Source organism: Rhinolophus sinicus, chromosome 14, assembly GCF_057876585.1.
Source record: "Rhinolophus sinicus isolate RSI-liver-muscle chromosome 14, RSI-T2T, whole genome shotgun sequence".
In the NCBI taxonomy this organism is placed as follows: Eukaryota; Metazoa; Chordata; class Mammalia; order Chiroptera; family Rhinolophidae; genus Rhinolophus; species Rhinolophus sinicus.
Window position 1 is genome coordinate 176,512,315 of NC_142514.1, and position 24,880 is coordinate 176,537,194.

A 24,880-nucleotide genomic window follows, 5' to 3' on the forward strand; every position below is an offset into this window, starting at 1 on the left:
GGAGCCAGTGGGATGGTAAAAATAAATGTAAATCCTTGTACTGAAATCACTTGATCTAGAGTGTGCTTAACTGGTGTGAGGTGATAGCTCATTGTAGTTTTTATTTGCCTTTCTCAGATTAGTGATGAAATCACTAACTTATTCTTTAATTTTAACTTTGCCGAATCTCTTTGTTGATGAGTTTGATTAAGTTTATCGTCAAATCTATTAATGTGATCAATATGTTCTGTTTCAATTCTGTGATATTTTATGCCTTATATGATATGTTACATCTATACATGCATACATATACATATATGTATATATGACACTTACATGTTTGTCATATAAATAGATAAATGGCTTTTCGCCATTTAGTTTGTTTTGCTTGTGTATTTTGTTTTCAGGGAGATTTGCTTTTTTGGAAAGGCTATTATTTTTATACTTATTTCTCTCCTTATTATTAATCTCCCTCTTTTTTGTGCACTTATTGTAAATGAATTGAAATAAACTGTTAGTACTCTTTAATCCCCAAAATGTGGGATTGTGTAAGTGACCAATAGCCCACACTTCTATACATTACTTCTAGCTCAATATTAATGAAAAGGAAAACGAAGATAAAAATTAAAGGTGAATTGATGCTTGAATGTGGTCAAATAATTTACTATCTTTGAACATTTGTTCCCTTATCTCTGAAAGAAAAGGCTGTGGAATGAAAGAAAATTCAAAGTATATTCAAACTATGACCAAAACATTTTGTTTTCCATTTGTCTCTCTGTTACTCTCTTTAAAACATTTAATACGCTGAGATGTCAGTGTCTTGATTTAAATTATGGTATCACACTGCCATCTAGTGGAAATCCTTTTTGTTTTACTTGTAAAGGAAAGACAAATTCAGACTGCTATGATTTTTGTGGAGGGATTTTATACTGCACCACATGAAAAAAACTTACTAATTAGTATGTACTTTGGTTGAGAATAAGACCACAAATAGATGAGCGCCTAAGTTGCAATACTGAGGAAAATTCTTCCATGGGTGGGTGTGTGTGTGTGTGGTGCGAAACTTCTGAGCTTCTGAAAGCCCTAGCTGCCTCTGCTACCTGCTGCTGACCCCTGGGAGTGTCTCCGCTGTAGTAATTGCCCTGCCCTAGGCAGGCAGAAAGGGTACAGGCTGGGGATGGAGGAGTCTTCTCTCTCCCAGCCCAGCAGTGTCAACTCTTCCCAGCCTCTTCCCTGGGTCACAGCAGCTGCAAACTGGGTCCTCCCAGATCCTGAGTGCTCCTGCTCCTCTATAATCTGACACTACTCCTCAGTTCATGGACCAGTTTGAGTCTCTGGAAGGGTGGGGGTAAGATTGGGAGAATGGGGGGAGGGACCCTGGTATGGCGTTTACTTCTTTTGTCCAGACCTAGGGCCCAGCTGAAGGTCTCAGCTGAGGTTACTGCCTCAAACACTGGATATGCTGCTCTCTTGGCAGGACAGATCAGCTGTGGGATGGAGGGAAAGAGCCCACCTCCTGGCTCTTGTGGTCTCTGGTCTCTCCTGGGAACCCCTGTGTCTCTGCAGCTGCAGATGTAGGCCTTGTCTCCACTCGGCTCCCTTCTCTCTTCTCCTGCTTGCCCAGTTTGCCCACCTTCAAGGAATCCTCCTAGGAGTCTCTTAGCTGTTCTCTGTGATGAGCAGAGAGTCCTTTGATGGGTTATAGATGTTCAGTTTGTGGTAAGTTCAGGAGGAGAACTCAAGAAGACCACCTCACTGCTGCCATTCCTATGATGTCACTTCCTTCCAGTCTGGAGGTGGCTTCTTCTGCAAGTTCTTAGTTGAAAGGCTTCAGTTCAGCTTGATTTTAGGTGATTCTCAATAATGGATGTTTTGTATTTGTAGATCAGTTGTAATTTGGATGTGGTTGTGAGAGAAGTTAAACATAGTGTTTACCTACTGTACGATCTTGGTTGTCTCTCTCCAACATGTTTTAAAGCAGATTATTGTTTCTCCTACTGTGTTATAATTACATTGCAATAATCATATTATTATGAGCCAGCTTCCTGTATTACTACTCAAAGGACATCTGCCTGCTGATCTGCAAATAATTTTGGACATTGCACAATCAAGAAATACATTTCTGTTGCTTGGGTTCACAAACTATATGCCACAAATCAAATCTATGTTTTTATAAATAAAATTTTATTGGAACAGAGCCATGTTCATTGATATATGTATTGCCCGTGGCTGCATTCATGCTACAACATGCAGAAGTGAATAGTTGGGATTGAGACTATATGGCCCACAGAGCCTAAAATATTTGCTATATGGCTCCTTACAGTAAAAGTTTACTGACACCTGTACTATTAAATCAAGTAACTGAGATGGAAATGTTTATATATTAAGATATGGCCGCTTCTTAAATAATAGATACTAAAGATTAAGAGCAGTTCTCACTGGGTTGATATCCAGTAGCTGATTTTTCTTCTGTACATTTCCGTATTTTCAAGTATTTAAAAACAATATATATTAACCTGTTTTAACATTTTAAAAAGATTGATGATAGATTAAAGTTAATGATGAAATTATTCCCCAATCTTTAGAAGAAATTATATACAACCAAATATCACATGAGGCATTACTTCATCTAATTGCTCTGTTTGTGGCCTCCAGCGCAATACTTCAGTGATATTCTCCAGGGCTAATGTCCCTAAGGTCTTGCTGGCATATATGTGTGACACGGTTTGGTGTTAGGATTCAGCTTTATGGCTTGCCTTTCTCTCTGTCATCTCTAAGTTTATTATAGTAGATTAGAGGAAAAAGTTATTTCCTTTAAGTACTCATTACTATATGCTATAGACTGCTGTTACTAGTTTTTCAGGTTTGCATATATATTTAAAATTTAAATTTTCAGCAGGATCTTTCCTGTAGTTCGTTAATCTTCGCAAAAAAAGCTTTAGTAAATGAGTCAGTCAAATTCTTCTGCCCTCAGGTGAGTTGACTCAATCTTATTTTATTTCTTGTTAGCAGGAAACTAATGTGTTCCAATAATCTTTGTAGGTGGCAAACACATGTCTAAATCTAATGACCAGAATACCTGCTTAGTTCAACCAACTAGAAGTATTTGGATATTCACTGAACTACATCACGAGGAAAGTTTCAGTGTTTGTTAATCACAATATTCTTATCCTTCTCTTTATATACACAAACTTTAATTTTAAGAACAAACAAGAATTATATGTTGTAATATATCATTTGTAATTATGTATATTATTCCTCAGGGTAATTCTCAGAAGGAAAAACGTTTTGAGGATGAGGCCCATATTTTATAATTTTATAGTTTCTGAAAAGCCCCTTACGGTGCTGAGCACATCGTGGCTATGCAATGAGAAAGATGTCCCTGGAAAGGAGGGAAGGAGTGTACAGGGCACCTTGTGATCTTAGTCACCTGAACATGGTTGACATTTCCTGGGCCTGAATGGGGACTGTGAACTTTGGCCCCAAGTCTGGTGGTGTAAATATAGAGGGCTGGAAGTAGAGTGAAAAGCTACACACGTGGAAGAGATATGTGGGTGAGAATGAGATGAATATATATCAGAAATTATATTTACCTTTGGTGGCAATGATTTCCCTTTCAATCCTGGGCTGCTCAGACTTTGTTCCAACAACCATAGGGAATGAACATAGATTCTGAAAAAAGAGCGAAAAAGTGTGCTCAGTTACAAAATTTGCATTCATTGAGTTCTTTGTGAAGTTGAAAAATACAGTACCTTCAGGACATAATAATAAATGTGGTGGAAGATCAAACCACAAGTATGAAATCAAAGGAATCATTGAAGAAGAGGTGCGAGGAGATGTGAACGATATCATTATGCAGGAAACTTTAAGTGATCACAGAATCATAGCAACTGAGTGAAAACTAGACACGGTGTTTCATTTCAGCTCCTAATAAGACATGGAATTTAACAGAATTCTACGTGGAATGGCTTTCCCTTTATGCCTAGTGCCATTTTAGGTTTCAGTAAGCAGTCAGGAAGTGGCTTTGAGAATAATTGATTATAATGGCACAAAAAAGCAGTCGAGGCATTATGGAGGAACAAAGGACATTTAAAAAAAGAATCCAAAGAATCCATTTTCCTCCCTAAGTGTCGTTATTTTATGCTAGTTCAGGAAGCATAGGTCCCATGGGTTTTTACTATGGCTACTTGTTTTGAAGGACTCAAGTTTTATCTCAGTGCATTGTGAGTTTACAGAATGACCCTGATTTAACCATAGGACGTCTAACTTCTTGAGTATTATTTTAAGCTTTTACCCAAATGCGTGTATATTATATGTCCAGAGTTTACTCATTCACATTATCACATATTCATTTATTCAGTAAATGTTATGGAGTACCAATTCTGTCTTAGTGTGGCATCTTGGGTTTTGTGAATTATTTTACTGTGGAACAGACAATGATAAAACGGTAAATGACTTAAAAAAAAAAAAGAAAAAGTAAAATACGCATTACCGTGTTTCCCCAAAAATAAGACCTCACCAGATCATCATTTCTAATGCATCTTTTGCAGCAAAAATTAATGTAAGACCTGGTCTTATTTTAATATAAGACTGGGTCTTTAATATAATGTAATTAACATAATATCACATGTATAATGCCGGGTCTTATATTAATTTCTTCTCCAAACGATGCATGAGAGCTGACAGTCCAGCTAGTCCTTATTTTTGGGGAAACACGGTATATTACAGATGTGAATAAATTTGGTATTATTGAGGGCTTATAATTCTCAATAAAGGCACAGTTAAGAGTGTGACTATGACCACAAGGAATGAGTCAAGTGGTGGTAAATGGTAAAATTATTGGAAGCAAATAGGGCACTGGGAAGATTATCTTCATGTCTGTTGAAACCAATACAATGCAAGAAAATCTCTAACCAAATAAAAACCTCTCTGTAATACCTCAGGAGCTGTGTCCGATATTTAAAGTGTCTGAGGGAGACTAAGCTGACCATCAGATGGGAAACGGTAAAAAATTCTCCAGCACAATAAAAATAGTCTGGACATATTACAATCAAGTTTATATCTACCAAAAATCTCTCTAAATACCTGATATTAAAATACACACAAAAAAAGGGTAACAGATGTTTAATTAGGTAAGAGTAGCTGATCAAATACGTTATTCTTCTGCTGGAAATATCTATAATATTGGGAGAGAAATGTGTGACCAGGTGTAAGAAGTTCTCTGGAAAAGGAAATTCAGAAATAGCTATCACAACAACAGTAAAATAAAAAAAATAAAAATAAAAACACCAGCAAAAATCTTAATCATTTTTCTGGGTTATATAATTTTCTTTTAAGTTCTAAGTTCTCTCAGTTAAACTGGTTAGGCAGGGAAGAAATTATAGAAATTTATGACAGTATTTCCTCTGAGACAAGCAGTTTAAATAAACTCCGATTTAAGTAAAAAAGCTAGACTGGCCCTTCTCGTGAAGCCCGTTGCCTCTGAGGGCAGTGATTCTGATCACTGAAAATATAACAGGGCCCACTTGATTTTTGTTCTTCCTCTCTCAACTGCCTTTCATTATTCCATCTGCACAAATTTCATGTTCACTCTCTAATTGTGACATTAGTAAAGTCTAGCTTTTGAAATAATGTAGCAATCAAAAGTATTTTCCATAACACTATGAATAATCACCAAGTCTCTCAACATCTGCTCATTTTAACCTGCCTTATACAGCTTTGCTTCTCATTTCTCTGAATGAGCTTTCCAATTTTTGTCCATAGGATCCGTGACAATCAGAGTGGTGAAGTCACTTTCATGCTCTTGGGCTTCTCAGAGTACCCCGAGGTCCAGGTGCCCCTATTCCTGGTATTCCTGACCGTCTACACGGTCACTGTGCTGGGGAACCTGGGTATGATCACGGTTATCAAAATCAACCCCAGACTCCACACCCCCATGTACTTTTTCCTCAGCCACTTGTCCTTCGTTGATTTCTGTTACTCTACAGTAGTTACACCCAAACTGTTAGAAAACTTGGTGGTGGAAGACAGAACCATCTCCTTCACGGGATGCATCATGCAGTTCTTCTTGGCCTGCATATTTGTGGTGACGGAAACATTCCTGTTGGCAGTGATGGCGTATGACCGGTTTGTGGCGGTGTGTAACCCTCTGCTCTACACTGTTGTCGTGTCTCCGAAGCTGTCTTCCCTGTTGGTGGGTGCATCGTATTCTTGGGGAATAGCCTGTTCTCTGACCCTTACCTACTTTCTCCTGAAATTATCCTTCAGAGGAAAGAATGTCATAAATAACTTTGTCTGTGAGCATGCTGCTGTTGTTGCTGTGTCCTGCTCTGACCCCTACATGAGCCAGAAGATCATTTTAGTCTCTGCCACATTCAATGAAATAAGCAGCCTGATGATCATTCTTACCTCCTATGTTTTTATTTTTATCACTGTCATGAAGATGCCTTCCACTGGGGGGCGCCACAAAGCCTTCTCCACCTGTGCCTCCCACCTGACCGCCATTACCATCTTCCATGGGACCATCCTTTTTCTCTACTGTGTTCCGAACTCCAAAAGTTCATGGCTCATGGTCAAGGTGGCGTCTGTGTTTTACACAGTGGTGATTCCCATGCTGAACCCACTGATCTACAGCCTCAGGAACAAAGATGTGAAGGAGATGGTCAGGAAGTTAATCAATACTAAATTGCTCTGTGATAAAATGTAAAACTAAGTAGAAATGTTATTTCTCTTTGAGAGTCTCGTAAGAGTTAGTCAATAGTAAATCGGGACGTGACTCTATGGTAACCTTGAAATGTATAGTCCAATATCTGTTCCCACTAATGTTTAGTAAGATAAGTTTAAAATTACAAATAATGTTAAGGATGAAAGCTCAGACTACTTAAACTAAGTTTTTGATTCAGAAATTGGTATGTAAAGGTTTCTGTGTTAGAATACACGGCCAAGTGATTGTCCAGTTCAACTTTCAGTTCAATTTACGTCATGTGGATTGTGGGTTTTTGAGATGATCTGAAGCATTACAGCTTCAATGTAGTAATTTTATAATTAATTTATAAATTAATTTAGATATTCAACATGCATATTATGTAATCTTTGAATAAACATTTTAATATTTAGTTGTTTCCAATATTATTTTTTTTAATTGTTCTGCTTGCTTTGGTTAACTAGCTAGGAACTCCAGTGTAATGTTGAGCAAACACGAAAGGTGGGCATTCTTGACTTCCTGATTTCACAAGGAAAGCATCAGACATTTTATATTTAAAATGTTGTTTGCTATAGGTTTTTGTAGATTCCCTTTTCCCCAAATTAGCAAAGTTATCTTCTTTATTTGTATTTTCTTTTATGTTTTGTTTTATGGTGTATGTTAAATTTCATCAAGCTACCTTTTCTTTATTTTAACTCTAGTATTTTAATGACAGCAACATTTTTTTGAACTTTCTAATACTGAACCAATTATTTTTTGTTACATTAATTTTTTCTATTGTCTTTTTGTTCTCTATTGCATTTAGTTCCACTCTGTTTTTTATTATTTTCTTTCTTCTGCTGGCCTTGGATTTCATTTGTTCTTCTTTTTCTAGTTCTTTAAGGTGTAACATGATGTTATTTATCTGGGATTTTTCTTGTTTCTTGAGATAGGCCTGTAATGATATAAATTTCCCTCATAAACTGCTTTGGCTGCATCCCAAAAATTTTGATAAGATGTATTTTCATTCACATTTGTTTCTATGTATCTTTTGATATCTCCTCTTATTTCTTCTTTGACCCGGTCATTCTGTAAAAGTATGTTGTTTAATCTCCACATATTTGTGGTTTTTCCAGCTTTCTTTTTGCAGTTCATGTCTAATTTCTAAGCCTTGTGATCAGAGAATGTGCTTGGCTTGATTTCAATCTTCTTAAATTTGCTGATGCTAGTTTTATGTCCCAATATATGATCTATCCTTCAGAATGTTCCATGTACACTAGAAGCGAATGTATAGTCTGATGTTCTAGGGTGAAGTGCTCTATAAATGCCAATTATGTCCATTTCATCTAATGTGTCATTTAGGGCTGCTATGTCTTTATTTATTTTCTGTGTGGATCATCTATCCGTAGCTGTCAATGATGTATTTAGGTACCCTACTATAATTGCATTTTGGTCAATTTCTCCCTTTAGTTCTGTTAGTAGATGCTTGGTATATTTCAGTGTTCCCTGATTGGGGGCATAAATATTGATGACTGTTACGTCTTCTTGTTGTATAGTGCCCTTTATCATTATGAAATATCCATCTTTTTCTCTTGTTACCTGTTTTATCCTGAAGTCTGTTCCATCTGATATCATCTGATACAGTATGCATACACCTGATTTTCTCTGGATACATTTGCTTGGAGTGTCAATTTCTACCCTTTCACTTTGAATCTGTGTTTGTCCTTGTAGCTGAGATGCGTCTCTTGGATGCAACATATAGTTGGGTGTAGTTCTTTGATCCAATCTGCTATTCTGTGACTTTTTTTATTGGTGAGTTCAGTCCATTTACATTTAGGGTGATTATTGATATGTGAGGATTTCCTATCATTTTATCTTTGGTTTTCTGGTAAGACTGTGTCTCCATTGTTTCTTTGCTTTTTGTTGTTGTCTGTTATTTCTGTGTGGTGGTATTCTATGATTTTTCCCTCTGCTTCTTCTTTTATTGTGTTATATATTTCAGTTCCGGATTTTTTGTTGAGTGGTGACCATTAAGTTTATGTAAAAGAAAGTTTCATATTTAGAGTATTCCATTTTTTTTCAGCATACTTACTTTCTCCATTCCCATATTCTAGTTCAGGCCTTAGCTCTTCCCCCTTTTATGTTTTGGTTGTCACAAATTATCTCTAGTTATGCTGGTCGAATAGCCTCCTTCAGTATTTCTTGTAGTGCAGGTTGTGTGTTAGAACATTCCCTCAGCTTCTGTATGTCTGGAAAAGTCTTTATTTCTCCTTCATATGTAAAGGATATCTTTGCTGGATATATTTTTCTTGTCTCATAATTTCTCTTTCAGTAGTTTGAATATTTGATTCCACTGCCTCGTGGTTTGTAGAGTTTCTGCTGAAAAATCTGATGATAATCTAATGGGCTTTCCTTTATAAGTTACCGTCTTCTTTCCCTGGCTGCCTTGAGGATTCTTTCTTTGTCGTTGATTTTTGACAGATTCAATACAATGTGCCTTGGAGAAGGCCTATTGTGTTGTGGTAATTAGGTGTTCTATTTGCCTCTTGGCTTCGATAATCCAGTTCTTTCCACAAGTTTGGGAAATTCTTGTCGTCTATTTGTTTGAATAAACTCTCTGATCCCTTCTCTCTTTCTTCTCCTTCTGGTATACCCATTATTCTTATATTGCTTTTTCTATTGGAGTCAGAAAGTTCTTGTATAGTTCTTTTGTTTCTTTTAAGTCTCAAGTCTCTTTCTTTTTCCATCCATGTCATTTCCAGATTTCTATCTTTGATGTCACTGATTCTTTCCTCCATCTGGTCAACTCTACTACCTAAACTGGCTATTTCACTCATTTCTTTTATTGAGTTCTTAATCTCCAGAAATTCTATTTGGTTCATTTTTTTAAATTTTGATCTGTTTGGTAAGTTGTTCATTTTGTTCTTTGATTGTGTTTCTGAGTTCATTACACTGACCGTCTGTGTTTTTTTTGCATCTTGTTGAGTTTTTTTAAGAACTGCAATCTTGAATTCTCTGTCATTTAAGTCACATATTTCCATGTCTTTAAGTTCATTTTCTGGAGACTTTTCATTTTCTTCCTGAGCTGTCTTGTTACCTTGGTTATTCATGGCAATTAATGATTTATTATTTTTCTTCCTAGACATCTATAGGAGTGGGTTCTGCAACAGGTTGATAGAAAAATGTTTTTCTTTTGTTTTCCAGTAGGTGTTGGTAGAATATTTTATTTTTCTCTCCAACTGCAGCCTTTTTTTCTCTCTCACACTGTAGTGCTATATTTTCTCTGCACTATTCCAGCTTCTCAAACAATGGAGGGATTCCCTGGAATGTACAATGTATACGTATACCAGAGCATCAAGTTGTACAACTTAAATAAATACAGTTTTTGTTTGATTATTAAACCAAAATAAATCTACAAGAAATAATTTGAAAAGAATAAAACAATATGCTGTAAAAGAGGTATATCTATTGAATAAATAAAGATAACTTTGCTATGACTTGTTATACAAAAATTTTTGGAGACTATGGGAAAATCATTGTGCATGGGAGAAGTCATTTAAACTTTTGATTAACTTGCATATAAAATGTTTCCAACGCTGCTCTTATTTTCTACAGGGTTTTTAAGAAACTAGAATCACACCAAGAAACAATAATTAATTTTAATTGCTTGTTTTGAGGCTTTACAAAGAAGGAAGCTATTTCCTCTTGGGCCCTTGCGGCACAGGAATCAAGTAGATATAAGAATCTCAGTGTCTCTCTCAAGTCCATTCTCCAGAGGCAGAAGGGGGCTGCCTTTTCTACTAGAAGGTTGATTTCCAGATTTGAGAAAATATGTTAAACTACGGTACATAATATCTAAGGCAGAAAGTTACATTATTGAAAATGATGTGGAGATGGTTATTTAAAAAAAATGCCTAGTACACTTGGTGTATATATGTAGATTTAAATAAAATGTATATGTTGAGGTGTGACTACAAAGATAAATCTTTTACCCACATTGAAAAATGCTTCAAGGTAGTGTTGGATATAGTATTCACAATTTGTCAATGTAATTAAACATTTCTTGAGACAGCTTACTAAGAATGAAATCTCTCATACATGATATCAGACTTTTGCTATTGTCATGGTTAAGCCTTTGATATGTTTCCTAATTGCTTTCCAGAAAAATTTATACAAGAGCTATATCTTACTGAGGTACTATTGACATTGATCGGTATTACTGTGTTAATTTGACATGTAAAAATAATGATGGATTTCACTATATATTTAAATTGCTTTCTTCGTTTGGCATAATTCCAAATTTAGAGAGCACTCATGAGCCACTCATCTCAAGGAAGTTTGACATACTCCCCAACAAGGGGATAGTATAGGACCTCGTATGTTGCGAATTTAGGCTACTGATAGACTAACTTAAAAAAAATATGCCATATAGGATCACAATAGGTCTTATTGTACTTGAGCAGAACTTACTACACTTTTCAGGGAACAGGAGTTGATCTCATGTGGCTTTAAAATACATCACTGGATCTATTTTAAACACCTAATTTAATTGTTCACCTCAATTTATTGTGGTGGATCAGAACCATATAGGTTTCAGTTGAGAATACTGAGAATATCAGGTCACATTAAAGGTAAATGGGAATAAAAACTTTATCAGCTTGTGCTGTAATAGTAACGTCCCTCAACTCTTTGACCTCCGTTCAGGTTATGTACCAGTTTCTCACATTGATCTTTCATCAGTTTTTTGTTGTTGTTTTTTTTAAAATGCATTAAAAAAAATTAGATTGCTTCCAATTTTGTGGAAGGCCAAAATTTTGGAAATTACATCTTTGTAAAGGCTTTGTTACCCAGTGTGGTGGATTACATCATGGTCCAAATTCTCCAGTCCTCCCAGGATCCATGCCCCTTTTGCGCCTCCTCTGGTCAAATGGTGGAATCAGTTTTTCCCCTCCTGGAATGTAGGCAGCTTTTGTGACTAGCTTGGACTAACAGAAGGTAGCTGAAGTGACATTGTGTCAGTTTCATGCCTCTGAGAGGCCTTGTGGCTTTTCTACAATCTCTTGGAATTTACAAAATCTCTTAGAAAAGCTGCCATGTGAACAAGCACAGACTAGCATATTGGATAATAAGAAACATAGTCCACACCCCCAGCACATGAGCTGGCATCTAGCCAACCGCCGTACTTGAACTTGAAGCCATCTTAGATCATCCAACCTGCCAAGCTGATATCCTTCACATAAGCAAACCAGGCCAAAATCAGCCATGACAGGAACAGAGCAGCAAAAGCACCTGACTCATGCAATAGTGACCCATGAAATAAGTACTTGCTGTTTTGAACTAATATGTTTTGGAGCTGTTTGTTATGGAATCATTAGAACCATCACTTGCTTAATTTCTGAGAAGGTTACCATACCACAAAGACTTTCCCAAGTCTTATATAACAATTAAGTATATCTGTTATTCTTCTACTTAGAGACCGTCATTAAAACAATGCAAGTAAAAAAGTTTAGAACTTTTTTCTTTTCTATTAAAATTTATTGTGATGACAATGGCCAATAAAACTATATAGGTTTCAAGTGTACAATTCCATAGTATATAATCTGTGTATTGCATTATGTGTTTACCACATAGATTCAATTGTCCTTCCATCTCCATATATTTGACCCCCTTTACCCTATTCTACCATCTCCCCTCAGCCCTTACCCTCTGGTAACCACTAAACCTGTGTCTATGAGTTTTTGTTTATTTATTTGTTTGTCTTGTTCTTTTGTTGCCCTCAGTTTTAACCCTCCCATGAGTGAAGTTATATGGTTCTCAACTTTTTGTGCCTGCCTTATTTCACTTAGCATAATAATCTCAAGATCCATTCATGTTGTCACAAATGGCAATGTTTTATCTTTTCTTATGGCAGAGTAGTATTCCATTTTTGTATATATGCACATCTTCTTTATCCAATCATCTATTGAGGGACACTTTGGTTGTTTCGATGTCTTCCACCATAAATAATGTTGCAGTGAACATTGGAGTACATACGATGTCTGACAAGTAAGTTCATGGACTCTTCCTAGAAAAAGTGCTACATACTTCATTGCTGAATATCACTATGGTCACCTTCGAAGCACTCCCTTGGGAAGCTATGCACAGATGTAAGCGCCTAACCTACCCTTGAAAGCAATTCTGAAACTTTTTCTGGGATGGCCATCGGCACTGTTGTCATTTTACCTACACTTGATGTCCTGAATGTCATCAAAATGTCTATCTTTCAATATTTCTTTTATCTTTGGGTAAAGACAGAAATCACTGGGGCCAGATCAGGTGAGTAGGGAGGGTGTTCCAATACTGTTATTTGTTTACTGGCTAAAAACTCCCTCACAGACAGTGCTGTGGGAGCTGGTGCATTGTTGTGATGCAAGAGTCTTGAATTGTTGGCAAAAAGTTCAGGTTGTCTAACTTTTTCATGCAGCCTTTTCAGAACTTCCAAATAATAAACTTGGTTAACTTCTTGTCCAATTGGTACAAATTTGTAATGAATACTCCCTCTGATATCAAAAATGGTTAGCAACATATTTGCAACAAAATTGCAAACATAATTTTCAGACCTTGTGTATCTTTATGGATCAATGTTTTCAGATTTTTTGGAGTAGATACCCAGCAGAGGAATTTCTGAGTCATATGGTAATTCTATTCATAATTCTTTGAGGCACCTCCATACTGTTTTCCATAGTGGCTGTACCAATTTACATTCCCACCAACAGTGGATGAGTTTAGAAAATTTAACATATTTTTGATTTCTCGTTGCAACCCAAAAACACTGCTCAAACTTGGGAAATTATCAGGTGAATCAATTTCAGGAAAACTTTCATAGTTTGTTGAGAATTTAGAAATTGATTACCTGTAACTAATTATAAGCACGGATTTTTTTTAAATGTTTGGTATATCCCAAGGCACACACCACGGATAGTGGTTTGAACACTATCGGTTTAGGGAGAAGTTATATAGTCAGAGAAGGAGCAGACCTGAGAGATTCCTGAGGCCTCTGGAATTGAGTAGGAAGTATGCCATCCCGGCTCCGTTCCATAGCTCTGCTCTTCCTCACACAGATGGGTGGCACAGACCAAAAAGCAGCACATGGCCTCATTGTATCAATTATTCCATGTGACTTGGGCAAGTTACTCTCCTCTAAGCCTCAGTCAATTAATTTGTAAAGGTGCATACCCACTGACCTCGTGAGTATTTTTATAAAGATGAAATGTCTAAATCATTGTGTTCAGACACTACCTAGCACATAGGAAGTGGTCAGTAAACGTGAGCAGTTTTTATTCTCAGGAAGAATATTGATTACCCCCACCCCTTCTGGTATTTGGCAGAACTCTGGTGCGCTTGCACACCCTGTGCCCTTCAGGAAGGAGCATTTGAATGTAAGACATGCTAAGTCTGTAAGACCCGTTCATAGATGCCATAATGTCACTGTGATCTCTGGCTCACAGAGCAATGCTTGGGTGCAGCATAAAATGCTCTGTAATTCATCATGAGCTCCGAAGTTATCGTTGGATTATAATAATATGTACCAAGTTGGGATAGTTTCCTCCTGTTTATGACTCACAGAAGTCATTAACTGTTGGAGTCCCAAGATGGTACTGTTTTCTTGATATCTTGTCCCACAGAGATCAATGATTGCTTTGGGAGGCTTAAGAAACATGGGCCCCAGAGATACACACATGTAAAACACATAAAGCCCATAACGTTTTCCATCATCTCATCCTCAGAAGCAGGGGAGGCAATGTCTGTTCCACCGGTTGGTTGGTTGGACTCCACTCTGGTTTTTTGGGGGGAATGAACATGAATGAAGTGTTCTGGGATATGGATTCTCTCTCTCTCTCTCTCTCTCTCTCTCTCTCTCTCTCTCTCTCTCTCTCTCTCTCTCTCTCTCTCCTCCTTGGGTAATTTATATAGCCACATGTAAGACAAGGAAGAATTGTAAAGTGAGCAGTAATATTAGACATATTTTCAAAAATATGTATTTAGCCATTTCTAAAAAGAGTGTTTTAAGAAATATCATGTTTTGAGCACTCCTTTAGGAAACTGTTTTCTCTTTGTGTATAGAGAGACAATCTCAGTGGGACATGGGAACAATTTAATCTGTGGAACCGAAAATATCATGACAGTTTTCAGTGTGAAAGGGAAGAGTGTAAACAAATTGGGGAGAATGCTTGATTTCTCCCTCCTTCCCTCTTCCCACTCTCTCTCACTATCTCCATCCACAGACCCTGGTAAAGATTGCAGGAGATTCTCCCGATGGTCACTCTGATACTGAGAGTGGCAGTAAGGTGCCCTTGGGACAGCTCATGGAGAGACATGAACTTATGAACCACCTCTGAAGGAGAAAGGAGAGGAATTATTTTGGCCTTGTGCAAAACACTTTGAAGTGTCTCTCTGGAGCAGCTTTGTCAACCTTGGTACTGTTGACATTTTGGGCCAGATAACATTTGGGTATTTGCATGGGAGGTATGGGGAGGGGCAGCTGTCATGTGCATTGCAGTGTGTTTAGCAGCACCCCTAGTCACTATCTACTAGATGTCAGTACACCCCTCTCTATTGTGACAACAAAATGTCTCCAGACATTGCCACATGTCCCATGGGAATCAAAATCACTCCTGGTTATGAACGACTGCTCTGTAAGTAATCAGCAGCCTGAGTTAAATCTTTAGACTTGAAAACAGAAAAAGACTCTTCAAAATTATGAACTACTTTGAACTCCCAGAAAGACAAATAACTCACTTTTACTGGGTGTTGAAGACAGAAAACCATATTATTGGAGTAATCGTTTTGAAGCTGGGATTTCTTAATGCCCGTATCCTTCGCCTCTTTGAAATCATTTGAAGAACGAGGAGAATACTTGGCTGTGTTGGGTTTCAGTCCATAATATCTTTCTGTCAGGAATAACCACTTGGTACAGTCATGATAAATCTGCCAAAGGTCACGAGGGAGAGAATAAGTGAGGGTGCCCTCACCCTCTGTTGGCATTTTCTCTATGTCAAAGGCCTTGAATGTTTCCCTCCCTTACTAAAAAATAACACCCCTCTTCCCATAATACTGATGTTCTGTGAGAATTCAGGAAAGTTTCTGCATTGCTTTTTTTTTTAAAATAAGTGGTCAGATAGAATATTTATGTTTCATGTGTGATATAGGGATTAAACATACAATTCAACTTACATATACATATATAATATCGTATCTGTGCAATCTGGCTGACTATTTTTTCACTTGCCATTTTATCATAGTCATTTTTCAGGTTATTAAAAGTTCTTCAAAGAGATCATTTTAATAGCTGTGTAGTTTTCCATATTGTACATGTACGATAACTTGGACCATTTCCTTCTTGTTTGATACTTTATTTCTAAGTTTTGCTCTTAAAAGTAATGCTGCAATGTGGCAGCAAACATTTTTGTTAAAATTTCATATTCATTTTTGTTAAAATTTCATATTTTATTAGTTTTTCAAATAGATTTAAAGCAGTGAAGTCATTTGTCAAATAGGTCATGATAAGATTCACAGTCCTTGTTACAGGAAATTTGAAACCAAGAGTACTAATTCACTGAATAATGACTGACACTAAATAGCTAATTAACAAAATCATGATACTAATTTTATAGAAAAATGCATAAAAGTGAATTTGTCCATCTAAAAAGTTGATAAAAAACAAATACTTGAGGATTAGCAATCTTAAATAAACATACTTCTCATTATTTCAGTGGAAAACAATAAAGGGAACTATATATTTTAAAGCTCTATTTCCTGGGATCCCATTATTTCCAGTACTGACTAAAAAGTCAGCAAGAAAAATGGGATTTGAATTTCATAAAACAATATGGCTAATTAAATAATATTTGATGTCTTTCTAAAAATTCCTTCAAGGCTCAAAATTGTGTTAGCTTAGGGAATCACATAGGATATTATACATGTGAATGCTTTTGTGTGATCTGAATTAAACGGGAGCTCTATGTATTTTTATGCTTCAATGTTTGGACTTTTCCCAAACTTCAAAAGTGCAATGTCCTATTTTCTGAAAAAAATAACTCTTCTACTTATTCTCATGTCTTTTTTAGGAGACAGTCAAAACTGAATTGGGGATAATATAATGGAGCGTCAGTGTTAATATTCTCCTCCAACTGCAATTAAATAGGGACATGGACAAGGAGAACTGTAGCACCGTGACAGAGTTTGTTCTTCTTGGATTAAAAAATGCCCTTGAGCTGAGAGTCTTTCTCTTCCTGCTCTTCCTTCTCATCTATGGAGTCACGTTTCTGGCCAACCTGGGCATGATTGCACTGATTCAGGTCAGCTCTAGACTTCACACTCCCATGTACTTTTTCCTCAGCCACCTGTCCTTTGTGGATTTTTGCTGCTCCACGACTATCGTGCCAAAGATGCTGTACAATATCTTAAACAAGGAAAAAAACATCTCCTTTCTGGGATGCATGGTGCAATTCTACTTGTTTTGTACATGTGTGGTAACTGAGGTCTTCTTACTGGCTGTGATGGCCTATGACCGCTTTGTGGCCATCTGTAACCCACTGCTCTACATGGTCTCCATGTCCCAGAAACTCTGTATGGTGCTGGTGTCTGGCTGCTACCTGTGTGGGACTGTGTGTTCTCTCACTCACTTGTGTTTAGCTCTTGAAATCCCATCCTATAGAGCCCATGAGATAAACCATTTCTTTTGTGATCTGCCCCCGCTCTTATCTCTTGCCTGCTCTGATGTCACTATGAATGAACTGCTGCTGTACATTGTGGCCACGTTCGGCGAGGTCATTACCACTGTGATCATTCTCACCTCCTACTTTTTTATTGTCATCACCATCCTGAGAATGCGCTCTGCAGAGGGAAGGCACAAAGCCTTTTCCACCTGTGCCTCCCACCTCACAGCGATCGTTGTCTTCCATGGGACAATCCTTTTCACTTATTGCCGACCTGGTTCTGGCAACAGTGTGGATACTGACCAAATGGCCTCAGTGTTCTACACCGTGGTGATTCCCATGTTGAACCCCCTGATCTACAGCCTGAGGAACAAGGACGTGAAAGAAGCTCTCAGAAAAGTGTTGGGCTCCAAAATATTTTCCTAGAGAATATTTTGTTTGCAGAACTCATAGTCCCAATGTGGAGGCTGGTGGAGGGCAGGCTGCAGGCTTGGAGTGGAGGGAAAAGCCAGGTGGTAGAGTTTTATGACTGAGTCGTTTTGATTCACTTATCTTTGTGCCTTTGCAATTGAGAAGGGTAAGTTTGATTGTATTTCAAATTTGAAGCCCAGCTCTTCGCCTTTATTCATCTGAAATGTTTTACATGGGTGTGGGTAATGGACTGTTAAGACATACACATTTTTTTAAGGTAAAACCTTCCTAAGCTTAATGAAGAGCTCACGAGAATCACACTTTCTTATCCATTGTGGAAACTATGATTCATTTCAAAGTTGAATTCCTGTTACTTTACAGTGAAGAACACGTCTGTGCCAGTTTATACACAAAAAGAGATTCACATCTTTCAAATGTATGTATGTATACATTTATTCTTCATCTTGTTTGTTTCTTGCTTCCTTTATTATTTTTTGTCATCATTGCAGTGTCCAGGGTTTTTAGAACTTCAGATACTGTCTGATCTGAAAAATGTAGACATTAATAGTAATTCTTTCACAGAAATCTCATGAAAATTAAATTACGTGTCACATGCAAAGAGCATAGGCCACTTTGTGGCACTTAATTAGCTCTGTCCCTTGTGTCGCTCTGTCTCTGTCTCTGGGTGCTTGCGTGTTATGTGTATATTAAGTGTATGCATACATTTCATAGCCAGTGGTAAGAGAGGCAGCATTTCTGACGTAGTCCTTTTTTCTCACTTTATCTATTACTTCTTGTTATCATGGTTATATTATAATTTGTGTCTATCATATTCTTTCTGTGACTTATTAGTGGATTTCTAGCCTCTGTTTAATTTCTTTGTTGTGTTTTTACTCTTGATGAAATGACATTTTTTTCTCCCTTTCTCTATGTGCCTGAACCACATTCCCTCACTGAAGTTAGATTAATATGCACCACTGATAATTTGTTTGTACTTTCATCATGTTTATGCCAGTTTCCGTGTTACATTCATTCTTCAATGGAGCTTCTCTCCTTATTACTATAACAATATTAGCACTAAGCTTCAGTTTATGAAAACCGTGAGTGGTGACTTGACCCTGATTTTTTTATTCAAGAAGTACTTTAAACTTCTTCATTCCTCAGTTTCCTCAGTTTTAAACACTGAGTAATACTGACAACCTCTCAACATTATACTCATACTAATTTTTGACAACATATGTTTACTCACTGGGACGAGGAAGTTACTCAGCTAGTGTGTGTGAAATGAAGTCTTTGAGGCCTGGGGTCATTTACCCTTTTCTCTTTCACTGTCACAGGCATATTATAAGTTAGTTTCTTTTTCTTTTTATTAGATGATTGTATGTACAAATACTGGTAAATAAATGGTATACATGTTGGGCTTAATAAATGAACTTAGAGCACTGTGTTGACCTTCAACATCTGTGATTGGCTCAAAATTGCCCCACGGGGTCTTGAGTGTTGTATCAGTCAGGGCCACTTAGGAAAGAAATCCTCAGTGGAATTTAATACCTGGAATGTTAGGTGTGGAAGACTCTCAGAGTGCAAAGAGGATACTGGGTGTTAACTTAAGGATTATTATTATTTTTTAATTAAAGTTGATTGGGGTAACAATGGTTAGTAAAGTTATATAGGTTTCAAGTGTCCAATTCTGTAATACATCATCTATATATCACATTGTGTGTTCACCACCCAGAGTCAGTTCTCCTTCCATCACCATATAATTGACCCCCATTATCCTCTTCTACCAACACCCTCCCCCTTTGCCCTCTTATAACCACTAAACCATAGTCTATGTCTATCAGTTTTTGCTTCTTTGTCTTGTTTTTTGTTTCTTTCAGTTTTATATCCCACATGTCAGTGAAATCATATGGTTCTCTGCTTTTTCTGTCTGACTTATTTCGCTGAGCATAATAATCTCAGGATCCATCCATGTTGTCACAAATGGCACTATTTCATCTTTTCTTGTGGTAGAATAGTATTCCATTGTGTATATATACAGATGGCCAATAGACATATGAAAAGATGCTGAACATCAGTAATCATTTGAGAAATGCAAATAACCACAGTAAGATATCATTTCACACCAGTTAAAATGTCTATCATCAACAAGACAAATAAAAACAAGTATTGGCGAGGTTGTGGAGAAAAAGGAACCCTCATGCACTGTTGGTGGGAAATGCAGATTTGTGCAGCAGCTATTGAAGGCAGTGTGGAGGTTCCCCAAAAAACTAAGAATAGAATTACCGCATGACCCAGCAATCCCTCTCCTGGCTGTCTCCCCAAAAAATCTGAAAACATTTATCCATAAAGATATATGTGCTCTGATGTTCATTGCAGCTTTATTTGTGGTGGCCAAGACATGGAAACAACCAAAGTGTACTTCCATAGATGATTGAATTCAAGGATTATTAACTGAAGGGAGCAGCCATTACCCTTGATGTTGGGGGACAGTGTATATGATGGGGTGCTCTCTGCCTAATACCATTGGCAGGATCACAGTGAAATAGCTGAGGGACCTGAGGCAGGTCTTCCCACTTCCTTAGTGTGATTAGTGTTATCAGAGAGCGGTTATGCCTCACAGGGACCAGGACATGGTAGAAACTTAAGAAATATTTGTTGATGGAAGACCAGTACTGCATGATGTCATTGAATGTGTAATCAAAACAGTCAGACAGACTCATGGAAGCAGGAAGTAGACGTGCTTTCCAGGGCCTGGAGGAGGGGAAAATGGAGAAATGCTGGTCTTCTTTGGGTACAAAGTTCAGTTAAGGAAGATGCATAAATTTTTAAGATAAAATGTACAACCATGTCACTATAGTTAAAAACATTATATTGCATGCTTGAATTTTGCTAAGAGGATAAAACTTAAGTTTTCTCACCCTTAAAAAAAGGAAAAAGGTTAACTATGTGAAATAATGGATATGTCAATTAGCTTGATTGTGGTGATTATTTCACAATGTATATGTATATCAGAACTTAGTGTTGTACACCTTAAATATATACATTTTTTGTTAATTAACCTCAATCAACTTACAATAATAATTTTAATTAAATAAAACAATGTGCTAACAAAGAGGTATTTGTTGAGTAAATAAAGATAACTTTTGCTATACAAAAATTTTTGGAGAATGGCAATGATGACGCATAGAGAAGAAGTCATTTAAATAACTTTCATATAATTTAGTTTCTAAAGCTGCTGTTGTTTTTCTGCAGGGTTCCCAATGAACCAGAATTACTCCAGAATACAATAATTAATTTTAATTGCTTGTTTTGAGGCCTCAGGTAAAAGGAAGCTATTTCCTTTTACTCGGGTGGGTAAAAGGAAATGCTCGTCCCACAGGGAGTGGAAGGAGATATACGAGTCTCAGCATGTCCCTCAAACGCGTTCTCCAGAGGCAGAAGGGGGCTGCCTTTTCTACTAGCAGGTCTGTCTTTTCTACTAGCAGATCTGAGAAAATAGGGATATTCTTTGTATGAAAGGTATTTAGAAAGTGCCCTAGATTCCATTTTTCATGGGAAAAATGATTTGGGGGAAATTCTGAGCCACTGAGAACATTAATTATCTGGAACAGGAAGTGTGCACTTTCTACAGAATTTTGAATAGAGGGCCTGGCTACTGAGCTCCTCCATAGCAGTGTCCCCGCAACTGTTTCCTGGGAGTGGGAGAAAAAAGGACGCTGACAGTTTTCAGTATATATCTCTCTGCTTTTGTGAATTTTTGAAAGAGTTGCGCAAAGGAGAATAAGCAGGTATTTAAATAAATTTGAATGGAAAGGAAGAAAAATGAACCTTCTGGAGAAACCTGCTAAATAGAAACAGCTCAGAATAAGATTTCAGACCATGGGGGGGAAATCTTCTGGCTCACATGGGCAAAAACAAAAAATATCTGGGAGGAAATTATAAGGAAGAAAATTTTACATACCACATTTCCCTGACTCAAAATAATAAATATTGTTGAACCCATGTAATAACATCATTGGGATATAAGGAAACATGGTATTTAATTTGTACATTAGTTTTAAGTCAAACAGAAGAAATATGAAAATCTACAGAAGAAATATGAGAATCAAGGAAATAAGGAATAGTTCTCAACAGCTGTTCACTATGCACCCCCACCCCACCCCACCCCAACCGGAACATTTGACAATGTCTGGAGACTTTAAAAAAATTTTAATTGAATTTCTTGGGGTGACATTGGTTAGCAAAATTATACAGGTTTCAAGCATACATTTCTATAATCTGTCATCTATATATTGCGTTGTATATTCACCACCCAGAGTCAGTTCTCCTCCCGTCACTCTATGTTAGAGCCCCTTTACCCTCCTCTGCCATTCCCCTTGCTCTTGGTTTTGGGCTTACCATAAGCTAATTTCTTATTTTCAGCCTGTATCATTAGGAAGACAATTTTCCAAGTATACATTCCTGGTTTAATTTTAAGTGGGCAAATAAATCAGGTGTTTTTTTGTCAGGTAATAAGAACACCATGACTTCAGGACGGATTTCACTTCTTCAAAAAATAATTCACGATCTGGAGAAAATGCCAGGTTATGCTCCAGTCCAGAGTCTCTTCATTTAGTTTTCATCACATATATGTGTATGACGTCATGGGTATATTCTTCCTGCTTTCCAGGAGGAGGGCAGAGTTAAAGTCTCTCACCTTTCATATACCTTTTGTTTAAGGACATGCTGAATGGTCGATTCCATTATATGGAATATTCAATGTAACCAATTCCCCCAAGCAAGTATTTGAGAGAAGCTGGAAAGTTTTCACTTACCTCTTTTTCAATGTGGGTAAAGGATATTCTTTGTAGGGTTGTAGCCAAATCAAAGTATAACATACGAGTACGATATTTGTACCTTATGTATTCATATCTCAAATGTACATTTTATTTAAATCTATGTATATACAGCAAGTGTAGTAGGTATTTTTTTTAATTACCATCTCCTCATCATTTTAAATATAGCTTTCTGCCTAAATATGTTGTGCCGTAGTTTAAGAATTGCTCTGTTTTCAAAAATCAATTTATCCATTGTGAATATAATAAACAATGCTGCAATGTAACTTTGGATATTGTATTTCACAATTTGTCAGTGTAATTATACATTTCTTATGACAGCTTACTAAGAATAAAAATCTCCCATAAAAAATATAAGACAGTTTTATTGTTGTCAGGGTTAAGGCTTTCGATATATGTTACCTAATTTTTTTCCAGAAAAATTTATACAAGAGTTGTTATATCTTTCTGTGTCTCTATGGACATTGATCACTATCATTATGATTAATTAAATGATTTTTTAAAATTTGACATGTAAAAATGATGATGGATTTCAGTACATATTCTAATCTCTTTTTTATTGGGCATAATCCAAATTTAGAAAGTACTCATGATCCACTCATCTCAAAGAAATTGTCACACTCCCTAACAAGGGACTTGTACGGGACTTCATACCTTTGCAAATTTAGACTACTGATAGACTGACATAAAAAATAATAATAATGTGTGGTATATAAGGTCACGGTAGCTATAATCCTACTTCAACAGAACCTACTAAATTTTTCAGGGAGCAGGAGTTGATCGCATGTGGCTTTAAAAATACATCACTGCTTCTATTTTAAAGTCCATCAAAACACCTAATTTAATTGATCAACTCAATTATTGTGGAGGATAATAGTTGGGAATCATGTAGTTTTTTGTTGATACTTTAAATTTGCTCAGTGGGATCCACTGAGACACGGAACATTTAGAATTATTTGACAATTATATACCAAATACACTGTGCTTGACATCAGTGTTATATTTTCTTAATATAAATGTCTGTCTTCTCTGTTATTCCCATTTCAGAAGAAACACAAAACTTATTTGGTTTTCCAAACCTGACATGTGGTGGAAATGGGGCAGGAGAACTGTACCATTGTGACAGAATTCATTCTTCTTGGGTTGTCAGATGTCCCTGAGCTGAGAGTCTTTCTCTCCCTCCTCTTCCTTCTCATCTATGGAGTCACGTTTCTGGTCAACCTGGGCATGATTGCACTGATTCGGGTCAGCTCTAGACTTCACACTCCCATGTACTTTTTCCTCAGCCACCTGTCCTTTGTGGATTTTTGCTACTCCACGACTATCGTGCCAAAGATGCTGTGCAATATCTTAAACAAGGAAAGAACCATCTCCTTCCATGGATGCATGGTGCAATTCTACTTGTTTTGCACATTTGCAATCACTGACATATTCCTGCTGGCTGTGATGGCCTATGACCGCTTTGTGGCCATCTGTAACCCACTGCTCTACATGGTCTCCATGTCCCAGAAACTCCATGTGGTGCTGGTGTCTGGCTGCTACCTGTGTGGGACTGTGTGTTTTCTGACTCACTTGTGTTTAGCTCTTGAAATCCCATCCTATAGATCCAATGTGATTAACCACTTCTTTTGTGATCTGCCCCCGCTCTTATCTCTTGCTTGCTCTGATGTCACTATGAATGAACTCCTGCTGTACATTGTGGCCACGTTCAATGAGGCCATCACCAGCGTGATCATCCTCACCTCCTACTTGTTTATTGTCATCACCATCCTGAGGATGCGCTCTGCAGAGGGAAGGCACAAAGCCTTTTCCACCTGTGCCTCCCACCTCACAGCCGTCGTTGTCCTCCAGGGAACAGTCCTTTCCACTTATTGCCGGCCTGGTTCTGGCAACAGTGTGGATACTGACAAAGTGGCCTCGGTGTTCTACACTATAGTGATTCCCATGTTGAACCCCCTGATCTACAGCCTGAGGAACAAGGACGTGAAAGAAGCTCTCAGTAATGTGGTGGGCTCCAATTACTTTTTGAGAAGCTCTTTTTTTAGCTAGAGTCAGGGTTTCATCAGTGGACTTTAAAGGGGTTTGTTGTACTTTAAAGAGGGGATGTGAAAGAAAGTAAAATAGGGAAGGATTTTACATGCAGGAGGAACTCTGCATGCTCCTTTTGTTTTCCATGTGCCTGTATTATTAATCGATTTCCTTTGTATGGGCTGCTTCATATGCATTTTCTCCCTTTGCTGTTGTTCTCCAATCTCTAATTGCTTGGAATGCGT

The 24,880-nt window shown here is 37.3% G+C and overlaps 3 protein-coding genes across 3 annotated transcripts; all 3 read left to right on the forward strand.

Moving 5' to 3' along the window:
- The first annotated feature begins 2,924 nt into the window (after nt 1-2,924).
- Nucleotides 2,925-6,685, forward strand: LOC148755935 (olfactory receptor 5D3). The gene is made up of 2 exons (XM_088789987.1): nt 2,925-2,953; nt 5,743-6,685. The coding sequence occupies exons 1-2, from the start codon at nt 2,925-2,927 to the stop codon at nt 6,683-6,685; spliced, it is 972 nt and encodes a 323-aa protein (XP_088646113.1).
- A 10,163-nt stretch (nt 6,686-16,848) lies between these two features.
- LOC148755936 (olfactory receptor 5L1-like) lies at nt 16,849-17,784 on the forward strand. Its single transcript, XM_088789988.1, has one exon. It carries the CDS (start codon nt 16,849-16,851, stop codon nt 17,782-17,784), a length of 936 nt encoding a protein of 311 aa, XP_088646114.1.
- Nucleotides 17,785-23,702: 5,918 nt separating this feature from the next.
- Nucleotides 23,703-24,656, forward strand: LOC148755937 (olfactory receptor 5L1-like). The gene has a single exon (XM_088789897.1). The coding sequence runs from the start codon at nt 23,703-23,705 to the stop codon at nt 24,654-24,656; it is 954 nt and encodes a 317-aa protein (XP_088646023.1).
- Nucleotides 24,657-24,880: the final 224 nt, after the last annotated feature.